Genomic DNA, 19,575 nt, shown 5'->3' on the forward strand with positions numbered 1-19,575 from the left:
GCCTCACCTCGGAGGCTTGCATTTGCGGTTCCTTTTCCCTGGAAGGTTCTGCTCCAGAAATATACAAGGTCTTTTCCATCACTCTTCACTTTTCTCCGCTCAAATGTGACCTTCTCAGTAAGGACATTCCCTGACCAATGATTTTTAAAATTGTAATTACCCCCGTCCCCCACCCGCCCACCCGCCCGTGCCAGAGCTCCCCATCCTCTTTTTCTCTTCTAAAAGACTGTGTTTTAACTTATTTCTTATCTGTTGCCGTTCCCTAGGATGTAAACTTTGTAAGTGCTGGGATTTTTCCCTGTGAACTGCCATGTATCCTGCAAATAAAACAGTGCCTGGCCCAATGTAGGCCTTTAGTAAATCCCAGCCGAATGTGTAAATAAATGAATAAGTGAAGAAAATTTCAAGGTTATTTTGGAAGAGAGAGAGAGAGAGAGTAAAATGAGGGTAAAGGGGAAAAGGAGAAGAGAACGTTGGATTCATGGAAAGACATGAGTGACTGTCACCAAACCGGGACGGGGGTGTGATGGGAGGCCTGGCTCACTGTGGACAAAATTGCTCTCCCTCACAATTTCATCAAGGGTGGGCATTGCTAAGACTGCTGGGACAGGGTGAAGTGGAGGAGTTCAGAGGCCAGTGGAGAACACTGCTGTGTTCTTCGTCTGCTTTAAGGCTCCCTTCCTTGCAGGGGGAACCAAGGAAGAAAGCATTAACAACACGAAAAATCCTCCTTCTCCCTGGAAATGAACAAAGTGTGCATTCACTAAAGGAGTGCAACACTGGGGAAAGTTGATTTTATCTACTCATGACAATTCTATTATTTTGGTTTCACCCTAGGTTTTGTTTATGGAAGTTCTTGGAAAGATAAGGGAAATAGCAAAGAAAGAGAGCAGGGGAGTCCTCGGTTGCTAACAACAGTCCTGGACTGGAATCCATCACCAGCATGACAGGGCTTGCAGGGTTTTAGGGCAGGCACAGCAGTACTTACTGAGTGTCAGACAGAAACCACCACACTGACCCGTTGTGACTAATGAGCTTAGGGAGATACACAGAAATAAATAAATAAATAAAAATCCTCAGAAGACAGAAAAAACAAAAAAAACTGGTTTTTGGCAATTATTTCATTCATTCATAGATAGACAATGACATTCTTATGTGCAAGGAAAAAGTGACATAGAAGCAATGCAGTAGCTTTGGAGAGTGAACCCGGAAGTAAAATAGTGGGTTTAAAAATCTTTCCAAATGATCTAGAATGATAATTGTAAGTACTTTGGTTGGGAGATACAGAATTTCAAAAGTACATGATTTTCATTCTAAAGAAAAAACAAGGATTTAAAGTAATTAAATTATTTATTTTAATTTACTTTACAAATTAGTCTTTTTGTTGGTGGCTTGAAAATTTCAGTCAGCGTACTCATTTGTTAATAGTAACAATCTGAAATTTGTGAATGATTTACTTTGTTAAAATGATTGGAGCACATTTAAGGCTATTCAATAATAAACTTACCCACTTGTGTTCTGCTGTTCTTCTCAGGTTGAGGAAGAACATGGGTTCCATCAGGGAAGGAGATGGGAACCTTAGCCTTGATCACAGGGCTTCTCCATCTGCGGGTGTGAGCTTGTGAATGTCATCTACTTTGGAGGACATACTTCATGAACTGTGCTGACTACAATTACGATATTGTTATTTTTGAATCCCAGGTTAGATATTGTGAATGGCAAATTATTTCTATCTAGTAACTTTACTTCTGTAGCAAAAGTAATTGAAAACTCCATAACATGATAAATAATAATTTAATTAACTTAGTTATCTGTACACAGCCAGGGAACTGGAGAGTCGAAGTAGTCTTTCAGATATTATAATAGAAGAGAACCAACACATTGTCTCTGGATGTCTAGAATTTCAGGAAAAAATTTTTTTTTTTTTTGAGACAGAGTCTTGCTCTCTCACCCAGGCTGGAGTACAGTGGGGCAATCTCAGCTCACTGCAACCTCTGCCTCCCGGGTTCAAGTGGTTCTCCTGCCTCAGCCTCCTGAGTAGCTGGGATTACAGGTACATGACACCACGCTTGGCTAAGTTTTGTATTTTTAGTAGAGATGGGGTTTCACCATGTTGGTCAGGCTGGTCTCGAACTCCTGACCTCGTGATCCACCCGCCTTGGCCTCCCAAAGGGCTGAGATTACAGGCGTGAGCCACCGCACCTGGCTGAAAATATTTGTTTTTAAACCCATTTTGTTCAAATTATATAGCCTTTTTTTTTTTTTTTTTTTTTTAGTAGACCTAGATTGAGTTGTATCACCTCTTCTAATTCTCACTCCAAGTGGAGGTTTTATGAGACAGAGATATGTTTAAAGATTAAACTGATTAAGCAAAAAAAGTTTGATCCAAAAAGGCAATGGGAAAAAAATTGCTCTGAATAGTTTAGATGTAATGCTCACAATGACCCTTTTCAACTTGTCTGAGGACAATTGTGGTTAAAATTTTGAAAAATGATTGTGTTCACTGTGAACATTACTGTGTATCTTGAAAGCTGACTCCTAAGGGCTGGGCGCGGTGGCTCAAGCCTGTAATCCCAGCACTTTGGGAGGCCGAGACGGGCGGATCACGAGGTCAGGAGATCAAGACCATCCTGGCTAACACGGTGAAACCCTGTCTCTACTAAAAAATACAAAAAAACTAGCCGGGCGAGGTGGCGGGCGCCTGTAGTCCCAGCTACTCCGGAGGCTGAGGCAGGAGAATAGCGTGAACCCGGGAGGCGGAGCTTGCAGTGAGCTGAGATCCGGCCACTGCACTCGAGCCTGGGCGACAGAGCAAGACTCCGTCTCAAAAAAAAAAAAAAAAAAAAAAAAAAAAAAGAAAGCTGACTCCTTACTTAGCTAGGCACTCTTCTGCACATTTACTGTAATGTCTTCCTCCTCCCAATGGCCGTCTCTTCAGCTGGAACAATATGTGAATGACATTATACCTTTGGAGAGAGTTACACCCATTTTATGCAAAATCAGCTACAATAAAGTTAAGTCAGTCAACAAAGACTGCTTATGATTAATTCTCTTATGGGTATGAGAGAGGAAGAAAGTGTATCATTGTACTTCTTTCTTAACTGTGGGATTAGAACATTAAAGTAAGTAGTAAAGTTGATGACAACAGGTTAAGCAGAACAGTATTACAGAAAAGATTCAGAGCTGGATAATGTGAAATCCATGTAAGACCTCATGTGAAGAATTGCTGTATGGTTCATAAAATTGCCACAGCAAGTTTTCATTGTTTGACACTGTGGGAGAATCAGTCTACTCTATACCCCAGAATTTTCAATATTTGAAATCTTGAGTCTACAGAGTATGCTCAATGGGTCAGAATGTGAGGCCTGAGTCCCAGGTGCGCAGAAGTGGTCTACATAGACAGATGTGAAATGTGCAATTGGAGGGATGTTGGACAGTGTGAATTGTCCAGTTGCTTTACCTCCTAACCTATTGCTCAATGATAATGAAAATTCACTTTGTTTATGCAGTCAACAAATATTCTAAACATTAAAGACACACACTTCAGAGAGAAGTAACAAAGTGCTTTTTGTGATTTATACCTTACTGTGAATTAATTTCTCAAACATTAAAAAACTTATCAACTAGTTATGGCCAGTTTTTAGAGGAAGCAGGTAGCAGTGAATATGAAGACATTAGGCATGTCATGTGCTAGAAATAAAGAATAAACATGCAAAGGTAAAGACAGATTTCACTTCCTTCCATTTTATGATGGGTCAGCTGGCATTTGCTCATTTTTTGATAATATTTTAAAATAATATTTATTATGAAAAATAAGCTCATTTTTCACTTGCCCGGCAGTGATAATGATTCATAAATAATATAGAAACTGAACATAAAATGTGGTCTTTTTTCATGCAGTTTGTCACTATTCTAGTAACAGTAAAATATATATCCAATGGAAGTGGGGTCGATTAGCGTCATTCTTTTCATGCTAGTTTTCAAATAACTTTTTTTTCCCCAGAGCCATCTGGCTGTCCCATCTAGCTGGTAGAAATGACATAGTAAGTATTCTTTGGGGAAGAAAGAAGCCATCCATCCTGCCCATGACCCTATTGCAACACGATAGAAACAATCTACATGACCCTGTCACATTCTATATCCCCCTGAACACGGGAATTCAAGTCTTCATTTAGAAACCTAAACTCACTTTTCCAAGGAAGCTGAACTGAAAAATGGCAATCATCTGGTGATTCTGATCAGTTTGGGTATACAAGATAACAATTTGTTATGAACTGGCACATCTCCATTGGACTGTGTATTCATCGAAATTTCCAGTGCTAAGACTAGGACAATCCTTGTGGCTAAGGCAAAAAATTAATAAAAAAGACATATAGTGGTGGCAGTAGCAGAAAGAGAATCAGCCTAGCCAATTCTTAACTCTGAAATTGATCCCTGAGTTACTTCTCAGCCTCAATTAAAGCATCCATACAAAAGGAGGGCTTTGGATCATACAATAGGGATAGGGATATTTCGAGATTCTGTGGTTTCAGTAGTTTGTACATCAGAACTCTTAACTTTGAGATGATTGAGTTCATCTTGAAGATGTAAAATACAATAAAAAAATGAAAACAAATCTTTTTGAGCATTTACTATGTTCAAAGTGCATTCTTGTAATTTTACAGAAACTGTGTGAAATAGAAGCTATTATTATCTTCTTAGTAATAGTCCAGAGATGTTCAGAGAGATTAAGAAACTTGCCCCAAACCATAACGTTAGTAAGTTGGGAAACGGGGATTTGAACTCAAGTATGTAGTATGTCTCCAAAGCCTGAAGTCTTAACCATTAACTTAAATGCACAAAAACAAAAAAAACAAAATGGAAACCTTTTCAAGTTTAATTTTTGTTAATCATTAAAATATAGTTATTTTGATTGACTAATAGACGGAATAAGATTTTTAAAAATTCTCTTAGCTCCTTTGGTAGTAGTTTCATTTTTTTTTTCAAAATAAACTTTAATAGGTTTTCTTAGGTTGACAATTCATTGTGTATATTCACGAACATCTCCTGACTTGTTCCTTCAGTAGAGATACCCTTTTCTAGCCAGCATTGGCAAAAGCAGCAATAGCATGCATTGGCTTGTTTGAGAGGCCCTGGGTGAGCCTTTGTTGCATAAAGGAGGAGGTCTGTTATTGTCTTGGTAGCATATGCCTTCATTATAGGTTTGCCTCTTTGAAAGAATATCCAAGACCAGCACGAAAGAGAACATTTCCAGGATCCAAGAGAGTATATGTAGAAACAGTGGCAAGTTAGAAAATCAACTTAGATATCAGATAGTTAGCAGCCACAAAATATGTTCTGAGGAAAAATTCATAGCAATTTCTAACAGCTGAGAAAAAGAGGGAAGATGCAGGAAGGTAGATATCGTCAGAACTTACTAGACTAAGGATTTATTGCATATTTTTTACTAATTAAATGTTGGGGATGTCAGACCTGGTTGAAAATAATTGAAAGTCTGGTTAAATAAGGCTTTTTCACCATAGCTTACCTAAAGAAACTTAGGTGCAAAATCTAGGTAATTATTATTATTTTCTAAAATAATAAAGCTAGATGGGAGAATTCTTAAATGCAGAAACTTTGTGTCTGCAATGTACACTAAGCATTAGTGTCTGGTCCATATATTTGATAATGGAAAGACCCTGCTTTAGCTATGCCAAGCCATGAGGTTACCTGAGGCAAGAATGTGGGTGTGTATGTTTCATCTGAGTTATGACCATATAAATCTTATTATCAGTAGAAGTCAGTTGGACATGAGAAGACACGACTGAAGTTAATCTCATATTTTGTGTTTAAATACTCATTTTTCACTTAGTAACAATGTCTCCTTGCAGGATTGAAAATCACGTCATTATGTCATTTGAATAAATATAGGATTACCTGATTCTTTACTACTTTATAATCAAGAAAGTTCCTTGCAATCCTTCTTTTGATTATGAAAGAACATAAATACTTCTTCTGCCTTCTGGGAAAATGAGGACATACACATTGTTTCAATATCAGTGTTGCTTATATTGTCATCATTTGATTCTCTGTGTTGTCACATAAAATTCACTGTTTGCTAACTTAGTAATGATGAATTCTGCAAACAGAAAACATCAGAGATGTTCTGAGGCATAAAATTGAAAATATAGTAGTACCATGTTCTTCAGGAAAATCAAAGTAGAAATGAAACTGACTTCAAGAAGTAAAAAATTTGTAGTTGTTAAAACGTGTTCTTTTCCACAAATCATGGAAACACTGAGCTGGAAGGACCTGTTTAAGGTAATCATTTCATATCTGGATACATTTCATACAACTTCTTCTAAATAGTGTTTTATCAAAGTAATTTTTAGGGAGTTTACTGAGAAAGAGATTCCAGGTAGTTTTTTTCAGTACTTATAACATCAGTTATAATTGTATAAAATTGCATTTTAATTTTGTATTAAAATACAAAAATTGTAATTTAAATTCAGCTAAATACTTGTTTCTGCAATTTAGGCTTCTGGCTCATTCTTATTAGTTATTGGTTGTGGAAGAGACCTGGTCACTGACCCCTGAAAGAAAAACCTCCGCATGTACTTCAAAATAGCAAATCATGTATTACCATTCTCTCTCTCTCTCTCTCTCTCTCTCCCCCTCCCACACACACATATGCCTACATTATACTACTTCTTTAATCTTTAAAATTACATCTAGATTTCTAATCCTTTTTATAATTTTCATTTTCTTTGTATTCTTTTAAATTTTGAATGTTCTACTCAAGTCTTAGACTGGAAGTGAATAGATTATTCTGAGAGTAATAGTTATTATTTCCGGACAACTATTGATAAACTTTCACATTTGTGCCACTTATTGTGCAACCTTGAGAAGGTTACTTTGCTTCTCTGAGTCTCTGTTTCCATGCCTGTAATCTAAGGATTACTCTAGAATTGAATTAGAGTATGTAGCTCTCTTGACCACTTGGTAACCTTCACTAATGTCTCTTTTTCTTCTTGCTCAGATAACCGTATCCATTTGTACTTGTTCTTCAGACATTATCCTCTTGAGTTTTAATTATATCTCTATTGTGTCTGAATTTTTTTGTTTTGTATTTGTAAAAATGAATCAAACTGTGGAAGAAAAAGAAAGTAAAGACACCAATCAGACAACAGCCTGATGTCTTTGGCCACGGAGGTAATCTCAGCACACTCTGGACAGCAAAGCAAGAGGAGTCTCAGCGTTCATCATGGAAAACGTCTGTGGTTTCTGGCTTCTGGAATTTAAATGATTATTTATCTTCTTGTCTTATCAATTATCCCCTTTACATAAAACCATCTAAGACTATGTTATTGAACGCTGTTAAACCGTATAATCTCTAATTCAGTATTCCTCTTTGTAGACCCAGAAGAAGATACGAGACAACATGGAAATGCAAGAACAAGGAGGATTCTTAACTTTTAATTGTTTCTAAATTGTTAGTTGCATTGAAACTAGTCAGTCGAACGTGCTCCACTCACACTGTTACCTCATGTATGAAGGTCCTCAAGTTAAATTAACCGATTTTGTCACTTTTGTTCCTTGAACTTTCTGTGAATAGAAGAAGCTGGTAATATTTTTGGATTTTATCTACATGACTTTCATTTTCCTGGAATTGATTTGAAACATTTGAGTTAAGCGAACTACCATTCTTTACTCAATATTTGCTTTAATCCATCTTTTTTCTCCCCATACTGCATGTCCAAACCTCATTATCCATATTTAAGGAGGAAGGTCAGCCAGAAGAAAGTTCTGAAGCATTGGAGGGACTTATTCTGTGGCATCTTTTAAAAGGAGGCGTAAGGACTTTAGCATTTACGGAAAAACAGTTCCACTTCTGGGGCTGATGGCTTTCACCAGTGACATGGTACATGTTTTTCATCAGGCTAGATTGTAAACATTACCTTCTCTTTACTCCAACTTTTCTCTCCCAGTCATCTTAGAATGTCACAACTTTTGAATGTCACAACAATGATCTCTTAGTTCCTGAGAGACAATTGCAACTTGCAAAATAAACAGTAAATGACTTAAAGCATCCAGTTAGTAAAGTCCCTCTGCCCTGACCTCATCCAGCATTTCTCCTGCGCTATGTCCACCTGAAGTCATCCTGAATCTCAAGATACTTCCTTCCTGCCTGGAAGATGCAGAAAAGGAATCAGCTAGAAAAAATAGCTAAAATACTGATAAAAATACATATGTGAGTCATTTTACATCAGGGGTCCCCAACCCCTCCCCCACCCCCAACAGTACCTGTCTGTGGCCTGTTAGGAACCAGTCCGTAGCAGGATGTGAGTTGCGGGCAAGTGAGCAATCCAGCTTGAGCTCTGCCTCCTATCTGATCAGCAGTGGCATTAGATTCTCACAGGAGCGTGAACCCTATTGTGAACTGCGCATATACAGGATCTAGGTTGCTTGCTTCTTATGATAATACCTGATGATCTGAGGTGGAACAGTTTCATCCTGAAACCATCCCTGTCGCCATCTGTGGAAAAATTGTCTTCCACAAAAGTGGTTCCTGGTGCCAGAAGGGTTGGGGACTGCTGTTTTATAATCATATTTCTTAATAACTATTAATATAGAGAGTAGTTCAGCTTTTACTTATAAATTTATTGCTGGTTTTATTATAACAACGTTACACTGTTTATGGTTTAATACATATGGTTCAAAATGTATAATACATCAAGTAGTAAAGTTTTAAAATTTTCTGCTTAAAACAAGTTTTGTGTAAAAAAATGCAGATACATTTTACATGGCAAATCAATTTTTAAGTCATCCTAAAGACTGATTTTTTTTTTTGCAATTTAAAAACACATTTAATTTCAATTTCTCTCTTATATAAGCTTTATTACTATAGCATGATTTCCTCTGCAGTTTAACAATGCAGCAAAATTCCCATTTCATGGTAAATTGGGTTTTAAGAGGCAAGGTTAAAATGCCTTGAGGATCTTGAATACACCTTTGAACTTCAAATAGGGGTTATGGTTGTTAATTTAACCCTCATGCATAAGCAGAGGCACAAGTTAGCTGCATGTGCTCTAGACCCCAGAGCGAGCCACTGTTGAGAAGCAAAGAGCAGCAGCAGGAAGAGCAATGAAACCTCCTCAGGACTTACCAGGCTGCTGCACAGGACCTAGCTTCTCTCACCTAAGACGGGTGCATTGAAAGCCTTGTTGCAGCAGCACCCCCGTCTGTGGAAGCACAGGCTGCCCCACTTCTCCAGCTGCTCTAGCACCTGCCTTCCTGGTAGCCAGGGTATCAGGGAGAGGGAGGAGCACCAGGGCGGGGATATTTAGGGGACCTCTTTCTTTCAGGACCGCACCCTTCTAGGTGAAAGCACAAACACTTGATTACTTTGCATTCCACCTGCAGAAACAAATTTAGGTTTTGAATATGGCAAAAAAAGAAGAAAGGAAAATATAAAACTCTGTCTTTTATATACAATAAGGAATAACGGAGGTTGATAATGATCTTGTGATCAGCTAAGACAATGTCAGTAAGCAGGTGAGGTAGGGTGCTTTCCATGGGCAAAAGGGCGAATATCTGGAATGACCAGAAATGACTCGAAGAGCTGCATTACTATCATGGTAGCATGCATGAAGTAATACATCTAAACCTTTGCTAAGCTAACATTATTACTCTCAAGCTTTATTACCCTCAAGCCTTAAATGGCTGTAGCTGTTTAATTTAAAAGCAAGGCTTAAAAAAATAGAGGTTACTCATAAGTGCCTTTCCATATCCCTTTTTGTCTTGAAAATTATTTCACCAACTACTTTTCTGAAATGCTGCTTATAATGCATATTCACAGATTGCCCCATGTGTTATTCTAGTCATTGGCCCTTTTTTCTTATAAAAAAGGCCATGTTTTGTATTCCTACAAAATCTGCAGACATTGTTAACATAATACACGTCATTATACATCATATGTATGCTACATCTATTCACTGACATTTAAAAAATAAGGAGCTATTTTCAAAGACTAACACAGGATCTGTTACTGAGATGTGTGTAGGAAGGAGCTCAATGTAAAATATTTTCTTTGCATAGATCCTTTCAAAGTGATTAAAACACACAAAATATTATTTATACTAAACTTTCTTAAATGTTCTATTTCAAAATTCTCTTATTGTGAGAATATGTGAAATATAGATGTAGCAAATTTAATGCATAAGCTTATACCCCTTAGCTTGAGGAAAAGACCCATGTATGGCCTCCCAGCACCAAAAAGATGGAAGAAACTCTACTGCAACTATTTCCCTTTCTCCAAGCAGCTCAAAATGCTTTAGCAAATACCTCGTGATTCTTACATCATTATCAATGATATAAGAAAAAGCAACGGAGATAAGAACCAGCGCTCCTGCTTAATCCACTAAACCACATTGCATTTTAAAATGATAAACACCTTCCTTTGGCAGTGGAAAAATAGAAGCTTAAGAATGTTTAGGAAAATTTCCTGGTGAATATGATCTTAAGGGTTTTGAAAAACTTTAAGATTTACTACAATTTGAATAGTACTTGAGAATTAGGAGTGACAACGTATCGCTTTTGGGGTATGAACCCAAACATTTAATTTATAATCATGATCAGTTTATGAGAGAAGTTAGTAAGCGCCAAATTATTCGCCCAATACAGTGAGCTTTGCTATGCTATTTTGAATAATTTAGTCCAAAGATCCAGATTTGGTTAGTGTGCTATTCCAGCTCATTCTAGTCATATTAGACGGGAGCAAGGATCCTCTGTACAGAGCATAGTGTGTGACTCTCGTAGCTGCGTTGGGCCAGCTAGATTGCCAGGAACACTGGAAATGGGACAGATCACCCTTTCTGTCACTATCACATTTTGTGTGAGAAGTGGATCAAAGCCTGCAGTGGAAGGTTGCACAAGGGAACCAGAAGCCGAGTAAGTCTCCGTTACCAAATAGTTACCATGCTGCAGAGGGTCAGGGATGGAAACAGCTGGCTGGACAGACCCAGAGGCGGAAAAAGCAGAAGCTCCTTGACCTCCTGACAAAGTCTGGCACTTAATAAATCCTGACTGCTGGACTTCTGTGGAACTGCCACGGGATTCAATCCCATAACCACTGTCTTTAGAGGGTGGCTGAACTTGTTTGCCTTCACCATCAACACCGAGGCTTATCTCTGCAAGTTTTTTAAATTTCGGGCCAAGTGAGTCCAAGAAGCTGTCATCCAGGTCATCAGCAATAAAACTGCAACAACCCACGGAGCCCACAGGAGAACCAGTAGCATCTGCGCCTTCATTATCATAGATCAACAAGCAGTCATTTGCTTCCTGGCCATCGTCTTCCTCCGCACAGGCAAATGCTTTCTAAGACAGAGAAAAAGTGGGGAAAAAATGAATTTTAAGAAAGAGTCAATTGAACAATATAATACTGTTTGCAGAACTCATTTGGATTATGAATACCCAAATTAGGTAATCCATATAAGTAAAGGACACTGTCTATTAACAATCTTGTTCAAAAAATTATCTGGTGTTTGGACAAAAGTATGGTTGACATTCCCTCAAAATTGGGCTAGAACCTTTGTCTAGATTCTACAAACCTTGTGGGAGCCTGACCTGTGACTGTAACACACATCCCACCTAAAAATATCCCAAGAATCCTCATCTCAAACAATCCCTCCCTTTCTCCCCTTCCCCGCAGTCTTTCTTCAAACACAGTATCACTCTTTGTCTGCTTGGATACTAGGTCAGAACTTGGCACTTACCAGTATCAATACCAAAACTCAATGTGAGATCCATTCTAACCATGCCTGTCTGCCCACTAATCTTTGGTTATCAAATGAGAGGCAAGCATCCTACTTTTCAAAGTCTTGTCTGTTTTGTACCCATGTTCCTTTTCTGTTCTATGCTTCCTGACATGTCATTCCTCCCATCACTGATCTTCCATCCTGTTCTTTTTGCCTCCCCTTTTTTGGGGGTCATTAATTCAGTGGTTCTTGAACTTTTTTAGACAGAGACTCTTTTGATAATGTGAATACTATACCACTCTCTCAGGAAAATATACACACAGGTATTTGGATATCCTTTATGATATAGGAAATACAAAGTGAACTGATTTGTATTCCTAAAGAAGATGCTGGAAATTCTCATATAAAAGAGATTTGCCCTCAGTTGTTTGTTCAGTTGGAGGAATGAGATGCTACTTGCTATATGCTTTCACGTTGTGGTTATCTACTCATTCTTCTTTTATTATTAATTTGTTTATTTTAGAGATGAGGTCTCACTCTGTTACCCAGGCTGGAGTGTAGTGGTGCCATCATAGCTCACTGCAGCCTCTACCTCCTGGGGGCAAGAAATCCTCCCACCTCAGCCTCCCGAGTAGCTGGGACTGCAGGCATGTACCACTATGCTTGGCTCCCATTCTTCTTTTCATCAGTGACCCAATTTTGACAGCTACCTTAGGTTATCTGTATTATTTTGGCAAAAAAACTAACAAACCATTTTTTCTTACATTTTAACAAGCTGTAAATAAAAAGAACTGCAAAACTGAAGTATATAATCAAATAAAAAGATCTCTAATGTAAGTAAGATAACCAAGAAACAAAGTTTTTCACCAAATTACCTGAGAAAAGTAGGAGTCCAGAAAATTCATGCTTATTGCCCCATCAGCATAGTCCTTATTGGTTCCTCCAGTAGAATGCCTTGTTCTCATGGTTCCAGACTGCCCTGAGGAACAGATGCCAACTCCAGTGACTGCTCCGAATCCTGAAGCAGCCCCTGACACTGTCCCTGTTGCAAAGCCTGCAGCACCTCCGGATTCAGTAGCTGCTCCAAGCTTAGGGGTCATTTCCATTCCTGAAGTGCCTTCCACCACTGTCCCTCTGGCATACGTATTTGTACAAACTTCTAAAAACAAGGGAGAACATTCTGTAATATCTTATGCTGTTATTTGTTGCATTTTTACAGAACGGGTCTTGGGTGTCTATAAGCAGTCACCATGTAAAGCAAGTAAGTGGGAGAAAATACAATTATATGACTAGAGATGATAACATCCCACAGTGTGTTAAGTGAGAGTCATAAAGGAGGGCATATAAGTGGGTGAAAAAGCTCTACAAATATACTAATTTTAAAAATGTACAAAGAAATAAGATGTTCAGTGACAACAGCCAGAAATAGAAAAGACAGGATATTTAGTACACAGCTATGGGAAGCTTCTAATGCAATGCTTGTATGTTTTAATGAAAAAACATTATAATTCAGCAGTCATATGAGCTCAGTATGGAAATCAAAGAGGAAACATACATAATGTAATCATGCAAGTTAGCATGTCTTGGTACCTAAAGAGAATTTAACAAATCACGACTATTCAGCCTGTTACCTTTACATTATGCTTTCATGGAAAGTTATTTTTTCTAGATAATTCTTTATATAGCTCTTGCTATGTAATTCTAATGGGAAAAGCAGGTGAAGATTGGAACATCTGATAAAGGAAGACAGTTACATATTTGGGGAAATCTCATGTGGATTGTGCAGGATGGACACTTGAAAACAATCTAAGTATGGAATTAAGCAAAACTTTAATATTAGGCATTATTATTGTTCTTTTAGTTCACTGAGTAGTTGTGGCACTCAGATAATATTAATGAAATAGCCACTTGATAAAACCAAAGAAATGAACAAATTCACCTGTATGACCTGTATGACAACATAAGTGACCATGTCCTATTATGACTGAATGAAGGAATTAGTGATTGAACTGAAATCAGGATACTGTTAGTTCTGGGAAAGGAAGAAGGAGAACAGGATTGAGGATGTGCACATGAGACTTTAACTGAAAATGTGACCAATGTTTGGAATAGACAAAGTGGGTGGTAGATACATAGATGTTTGTTACATTTTCCCTCACATTTTTCTATATGTGTGAAGTCTTTCCTAATTAAAAAACTAGTAATTGATTGAGAACTATACTTCACTAAAGTTTGGAAAAAGTATGACAAATCTTTAGATATTGAAAATGGTGGCATCAATGGATAAATTAACTTATTGAAGCCAGACATGTCAGGGAATTGACTAATATAATAATATTAAAACAGCTTTTCTCCATTTCAGTGGTAACAGCTCCTGACGTGCACACAGATGAAATTATTAAGAAGATAATTTTAACCACTTCTTATTTTTGAATATCTCTCACTTAACTCACCATTGCTTTCAAATATTTTATGTCCACTTACCAGAACTTTCCATGAAATCGGCTCCATTGGCTGTTATAGGAGGCACACAAATATTTGTGATTTCCTGCAAACCATGTGAAAAATAAATTAATTTAAAAGTGCACTAGATTTCAGAACAGTATAGTGACAAGTGGCCCCTTGCAAATTTGTAAATGATAACATTACAACAAGTGCAAATTCTTGCAGGGATAACCATTTTTATGATTTGACATCTGAAGAGCTAAAATCCTAAAAGCCTCCATCTATTCAGCACTGACTCTCAAACTGAAGGTCAAGAAATCTCTTATTTTTATGTCCCTTTGCCTCTTTTCCTATCTCAATGTAAATCAAACCTTTTTTCTATTTAATTGAAATAAATAATTTATGAACTTGATGTTTACCTTGTCTTCAGGATGGGCTCCTTCAATTCCCCACTGATGAATTGTTCCTTCTGAGCCATCAGGAACTGGGATAAAACCACCTGTCACTCCCCCAGTAGAACCTGCCCCACAGTCGCAGGTCAACAGCAGAAGGGGGGCCACTAGTGAAAAACAAAACAAAACATCAGAACACTTGACTAATTTAGGAACTATTTAGCGTGACAATTGTCAGAAATGTTACAAAGAAAATATAGTATCTTAAGTACTTGTAGAAAATTCCTAATGAAAGCCAAAATTAGTTTCTACAAATGAAACTTGGTACAGTAAGCACACTAAAATTTCATGGGATTATGAAACTGAAGGAGACAGATCAGATCATTTCTTGTTGTTTTTTTTTTTTTTGGTATGTTGTCTTAAAATAGGCACTGATGTATGGTGAAAGTGGCTGTTTGGCTCCTCAATCCTTTTCTTTTATATATTTTTATGATTATTGCATTTATTTGCACATTTGGGGCTATGTATATTGTGTCAGGTGAATATACACAATGTATATTGTGTCAGGTGAATACACAGATAAATATATGACCAGAATGGTGCAGATTTTAGGTGGGCACAATGGTGTTTTGGCAATCTAGTCTCTAATTATCTCTTAGTAAACAGTAATTAACCAGAAAACTCTGGTTAATATTAACATCATATGCAATTAATTAATATTAGCCTATGATACCCTATTTGTATTTCCCTAAGTTTGACTAGTGTTCTCTTTTTATCTTAGAGTCTCATGAGATGAAATGAATATGGAGAAAACATCTTAGAAAGTGTCACACTCATGGATAAAGCCATAATTTTGACCATGAACATTACTAACAGTGTGTAGAAAGTATTCATGATTTGCTTTTCTCTTGATTATCTCGTGCTGTCTTCTAAATGTCTGACATATATAACTTCTGTTGCTATATTGATATAGACTGTTAGCAAGTGACATGTTATACATTTCAGATTCTTTCTGAAAATGCCATTTCCCCCTAGCTTTACCTATAAAACATCAGAGAATATTCTTTCCCCATTGCACAGATGAGCAGGGCAGCATGGAGGCCTTTGCAAATGAGGACACCCCATCCAACAGAGAATGAAACATTGGATACTCACACAGCAGCAGCAGGAGACCAAGGAGCAGCAGGCCGATGGCGGCAGGCCCCAGCCTCCCTGAGTGCGGCCTGGTCCTAGGCCATGTGGTTGGGTAAGAAGTTCCACAGACACCCCTGTTGTCACACTGACAGACTTCCAGTGTCAAGCTGCCTGGCATCTCACACCGATTGTTCTGACTGTCTGTAAGTACCAGGGAGATGTGGTATACTCCAGGAGCTATCTGTTCCTGGGCTCTGAGAAGGGCCGAGGTAGCTGTAGAGAAAGAATCATGCAAATCAACAGTGGGACGAGGTGTCTTTTCAGTCTGTTTTGTGTTGCTGTAACAGAATATCACAGACTGGATAATTCACAAAGAAAATACATTTATTTCTCACAGTTCTGAAGGCTGGGAAGTTCAATATCAAGGTGTCAGAATCTGATAAAGGCCTTTGAACTTCATCATCCCATGGTGGAAGGCGGAAGGACAAGAGAGGAGAAGAGCAAGTGGGGGCTGAACTCACCCTTAAAACAACTCACTCTTTCTGTAATGAACCCACTCCCATGGTAACACCATTAATCCATGCATGAGGACAGAGACCTCATGACCTCATTACATCTTACAGGTCTCACCTCTCAACACTGTTGCAGTGGGGATTAAGTTTTCAACACACGAGCTTTGGAAGACCTATTCCAACCGCAGCAGTGTCTTACGCTCTTACTACTTATTTTCATTAGCAGAGTTAGAGTTGCCACAAACAGCAGGGTTGATAATAGAGAGAGGTTTGAGCAGTGATGAGGGCTATAACCGGTTCCAGTGGGTAAATCTGTCTATACCTGCCTCCTTGTCCTCTCTGCTGCAGGTAGGCTCATTATTCTCCCCCATGAGACTCAGTTCTACTCTGCTTTTCCCACTAAAGAAGATGGGCAGCATCATTTAGAGTCAGGCACCGCTCTTCTGGGGCTTAACCACTCTCTGGTATGTCTGCACCCATCCTCAGACTTGTGTGGCCCTCTGAGTGTGTATGTGTTCCTGACTCTGTGTTCTTGTGTTTTACTTATCAAGACTTTCAACTTTAGCTGCTACTACCTCAACTGCTTTTCCCAGTTCTTATACCATGAGCTGCAGGTCTATGATATGGGATTTCTTTGTGGTGATGGCCTATTGCCTATCTGAGTCCTGAGAACAGACTGTTTTCTATCTCCCATTGCTATGTTGCCTTTTTTTAAGTGGACCCCACAACAGTTCCTGTAAGGTTCAGTATTGCATTTCTTGAATCCTTTTTGATCCCACCACACCCTTTGACATTGTGCCTTGCCCACCTAGTCTAATCACTGTTGCCTTGCCCAGTCACACCTGGGCAGGTGTGTCTTGTGCCACATCCTGGCCCTCTCTGATCTTTTTTTGGCAGCCTCGTCATTGGTCACGTATCCAGTAAACTCATTTGGAGCAAAATGCTACATGCACAGTTTGGAGATAGATCTTTATGCCAGAAGTGTGAGGGCCCAAGGGAAGATGACCATGGAGACCAAGATCCTTTTGGTAACTCTGGCAGTGGCTGCTACTTAGGACTGAAGGACATGCTTTAACAGCATGTACATTCATGAAAGGAAGCAAGGCTGGTTCAGAAAGGAGCTGGGGAAAAGTGAGTTTACTAAGGGTTTGAAGTGATCTCTTCATCACTATGAAATCCAGAAAGGATGGAGACTTTTAGGAAGTCTAGTGTCTATTTCTATGACACTTCTGAAAAGCACAGACAATGTAAAATAAGTACGATAAATGTTAGGAAAGAGAAAGAATGAATTAGCTCCTCCCTGTTGGATAAAGGGTTTGCAAGTTTCAGTCCACCATGCTCTCAAGGTTCCTGACTAGTGACAGTGTAAGTGGCACTCCCTGCGAGCCTTGAGCAGGCTGACTTCTTCATGCTACATGTCTGCTCATAGACTGCTCCATTAGAACAAGTTTATGTATTTAGTATTTCGAAATCTAAGCAGCTTTGTGATAAATAGATATCTGACTTTTTTTTTTTTTGAGATGGAGTTTTTACTCTTGTTGCTCAGGCTGGAGTACAGTGGCACGATCTCAGCTCACTTCTGCCTCCTGGGTTCAAGTGATTCTCCTGCCTCAGTCTTCTGAGTAGCTGGGATTACATACATGCGCCACCACACCTAGCTAATTTTTGTATTTTTAGTAGAAATGGGGTTTCACCATGTTGGCCAGGCTGGTCTCGAACTCCTGACCTCAGGTGATCCTCTCACCTTGGCCTCCCAAAGTACTAGGATTACAGGCATGAGCCATGTGCCCCACCTAGATGCCTGACTCTAATCTTTTTTTTGAGTGCACTAAGGAAGTAGAAATAAACAGATTTAAAATGTTAAAATATCAAATGAACCCTAAAAAGGATTCAAAATAAAATATTGAATGGTGCTAACAGCATATCATTCCTTTTCTCTTCTGAAAAGAGAAATAATTCACAAGGCTACTACCACATCTTCATTGAAAAGAATTTTTCAAGTTACTTTTGGAAGGACCTGCTCTTACATGATCTTCCTTATCCTTCTGGAAATATAAAGGAGCAGTTTGCATTTGTAGAAGCAACTTTACTGTTACTCACCATTGAGGGTTGTGATACTCCATATGACAGGCAACTTCACAGGTTGATCTTCCAGTGCAAATGTATAGGGGCCGGTGTATCTATTATTCAGTGTTCTAGCGGAGACAACCACGGAAGGTGAAGAACTGCAAATCGCATCTTTATCGAGGACAGCTGTTGGACAATTGTCACTGAAACCGGGTACTCTAACATATACTGTGCCTGTAGAAGTTCTACCCGTGTATTCTGTAAGAACAACGTTTTAGAGTTAAAGAAATGTATAGAACAAAGTTGTACAAAAAAGGAGAATCTTTACATTTCTCTTTTCTGCAGCCAACTTAGTGTGTCTTCTCATGAAATACTATATTATCCTCAGAAGTAAAAAAAGTCATCCTATTTCCGCATCTTGTAAAAAGCAAATTGCAATTTACCAAACAGGCTGATGTCTCCAATTATAATTAATTGAAAAACAATATAACATACTTGAACCCAAGACCGGTAAGATGATGAATTCACTAATTTCAAATGAAATCAGCACAAAAATAATAACTTTCTTAAATGTGTTGATTTCACTTGTAATCAATGTGTGAAAGGTTTTTGCTTCTAAAGCACACATTTTTTATTTGGAATAAAAAATTATATATTTTTAATACTGAAGATATAAAAGTTTATTAAATAAAAATTTTAAATGCTGAAAATAAAATATAATGAAATAAAAATCTCTCTGTGGGGGCATTATGAGTCATTTCTGTTGTTACCCTTACTACTTTTTTTCCTGTTTTCCCAAATGGAAATATTTTTGATATTTATTTTTTTGGGGGGGCTATGTTTTTTATTACCTTCAACGTAAATTATTTTTATACTTGGGGAAACACATATACTCAATGAATATGATTTTAAAACATTCTAGAAGAGGAAATTGTATTGTTCAATGATAAAAGTACATGAGGTCTCTATAGGTACCTCACTAAAGCACCTCACATTCACGTTGAGCTTCCCTGATGTTTTTTGTCTATGAATCCTCACCCATCCCCTCAAACCCAGGGATTTCTGTTGGTCAAAACATTTCTGCTTCAACTACTGCAAACCATAGGGACCTAACATAGAATTCGCTGGTTCAAACTCTACTGAGAAGTTGGAACTCTTAGTTTTCTCTCCTGGATTCAGTTGCCTCAGACTTGAGGCCCAATGCTCCTAAGATAATTCTCTCTCTAGTGGTAAAGATAATTCTCTCTCCCTAGTGGTAAAGATAATATATTGAATAATCATAATCATCTA

General features: G+C 38.2%; 1 protein-coding gene across 2 annotated transcripts in view; it reads right to left on the reverse strand.

Moving 5' to 3' along the window:
• Positions 1–8,619: 8,619 nt before the first annotated feature.
• The window catches only part of DSG3 (desmoglein 3), a 28,777-nt gene continuing 17,821 nt past the window's right edge, over positions 8,620–19,575 (reverse strand). Inside the window, exons 11-16 of one of the 2 annotated variants that reach the window (XM_033178062.1) lie at positions 18,319–18,543; positions 15,728–15,979; positions 14,600–14,739; positions 14,220–14,283; positions 12,611–12,891; positions 8,620–11,355 (exon numbers count right to left, since the gene is read on the reverse strand). In XM_033178062.1, the coding sequence (XP_033033953.1) occupies positions 10,741–11,355; positions 12,611–12,891; positions 14,220–14,283; positions 14,600–14,739; positions 15,728–15,979; positions 18,319–18,543 (1,577 nt within the window). In that variant the 3' untranslated portion in view covers positions 8,620–10,740. Of the gene's footprint in view, positions 11,356–12,610; positions 12,895–14,219; positions 14,284–14,599; positions 14,740–15,727; positions 15,980–18,318; positions 18,544–19,575 lie in introns of both variants that reach the window. The other variant, XM_033178060.1, reaches the window with a different exon arrangement.

This window comes from Trachypithecus francoisi, unplaced genomic scaffold, assembly GCF_009764315.1.
Source record: "Trachypithecus francoisi isolate TF-2019V2 unplaced genomic scaffold, Tfra_2.0 Lachesis_group19, whole genome shotgun sequence".
Classification (NCBI taxonomy): Eukaryota; Metazoa; Chordata; class Mammalia; order Primates; family Cercopithecidae; genus Trachypithecus; species Trachypithecus francoisi.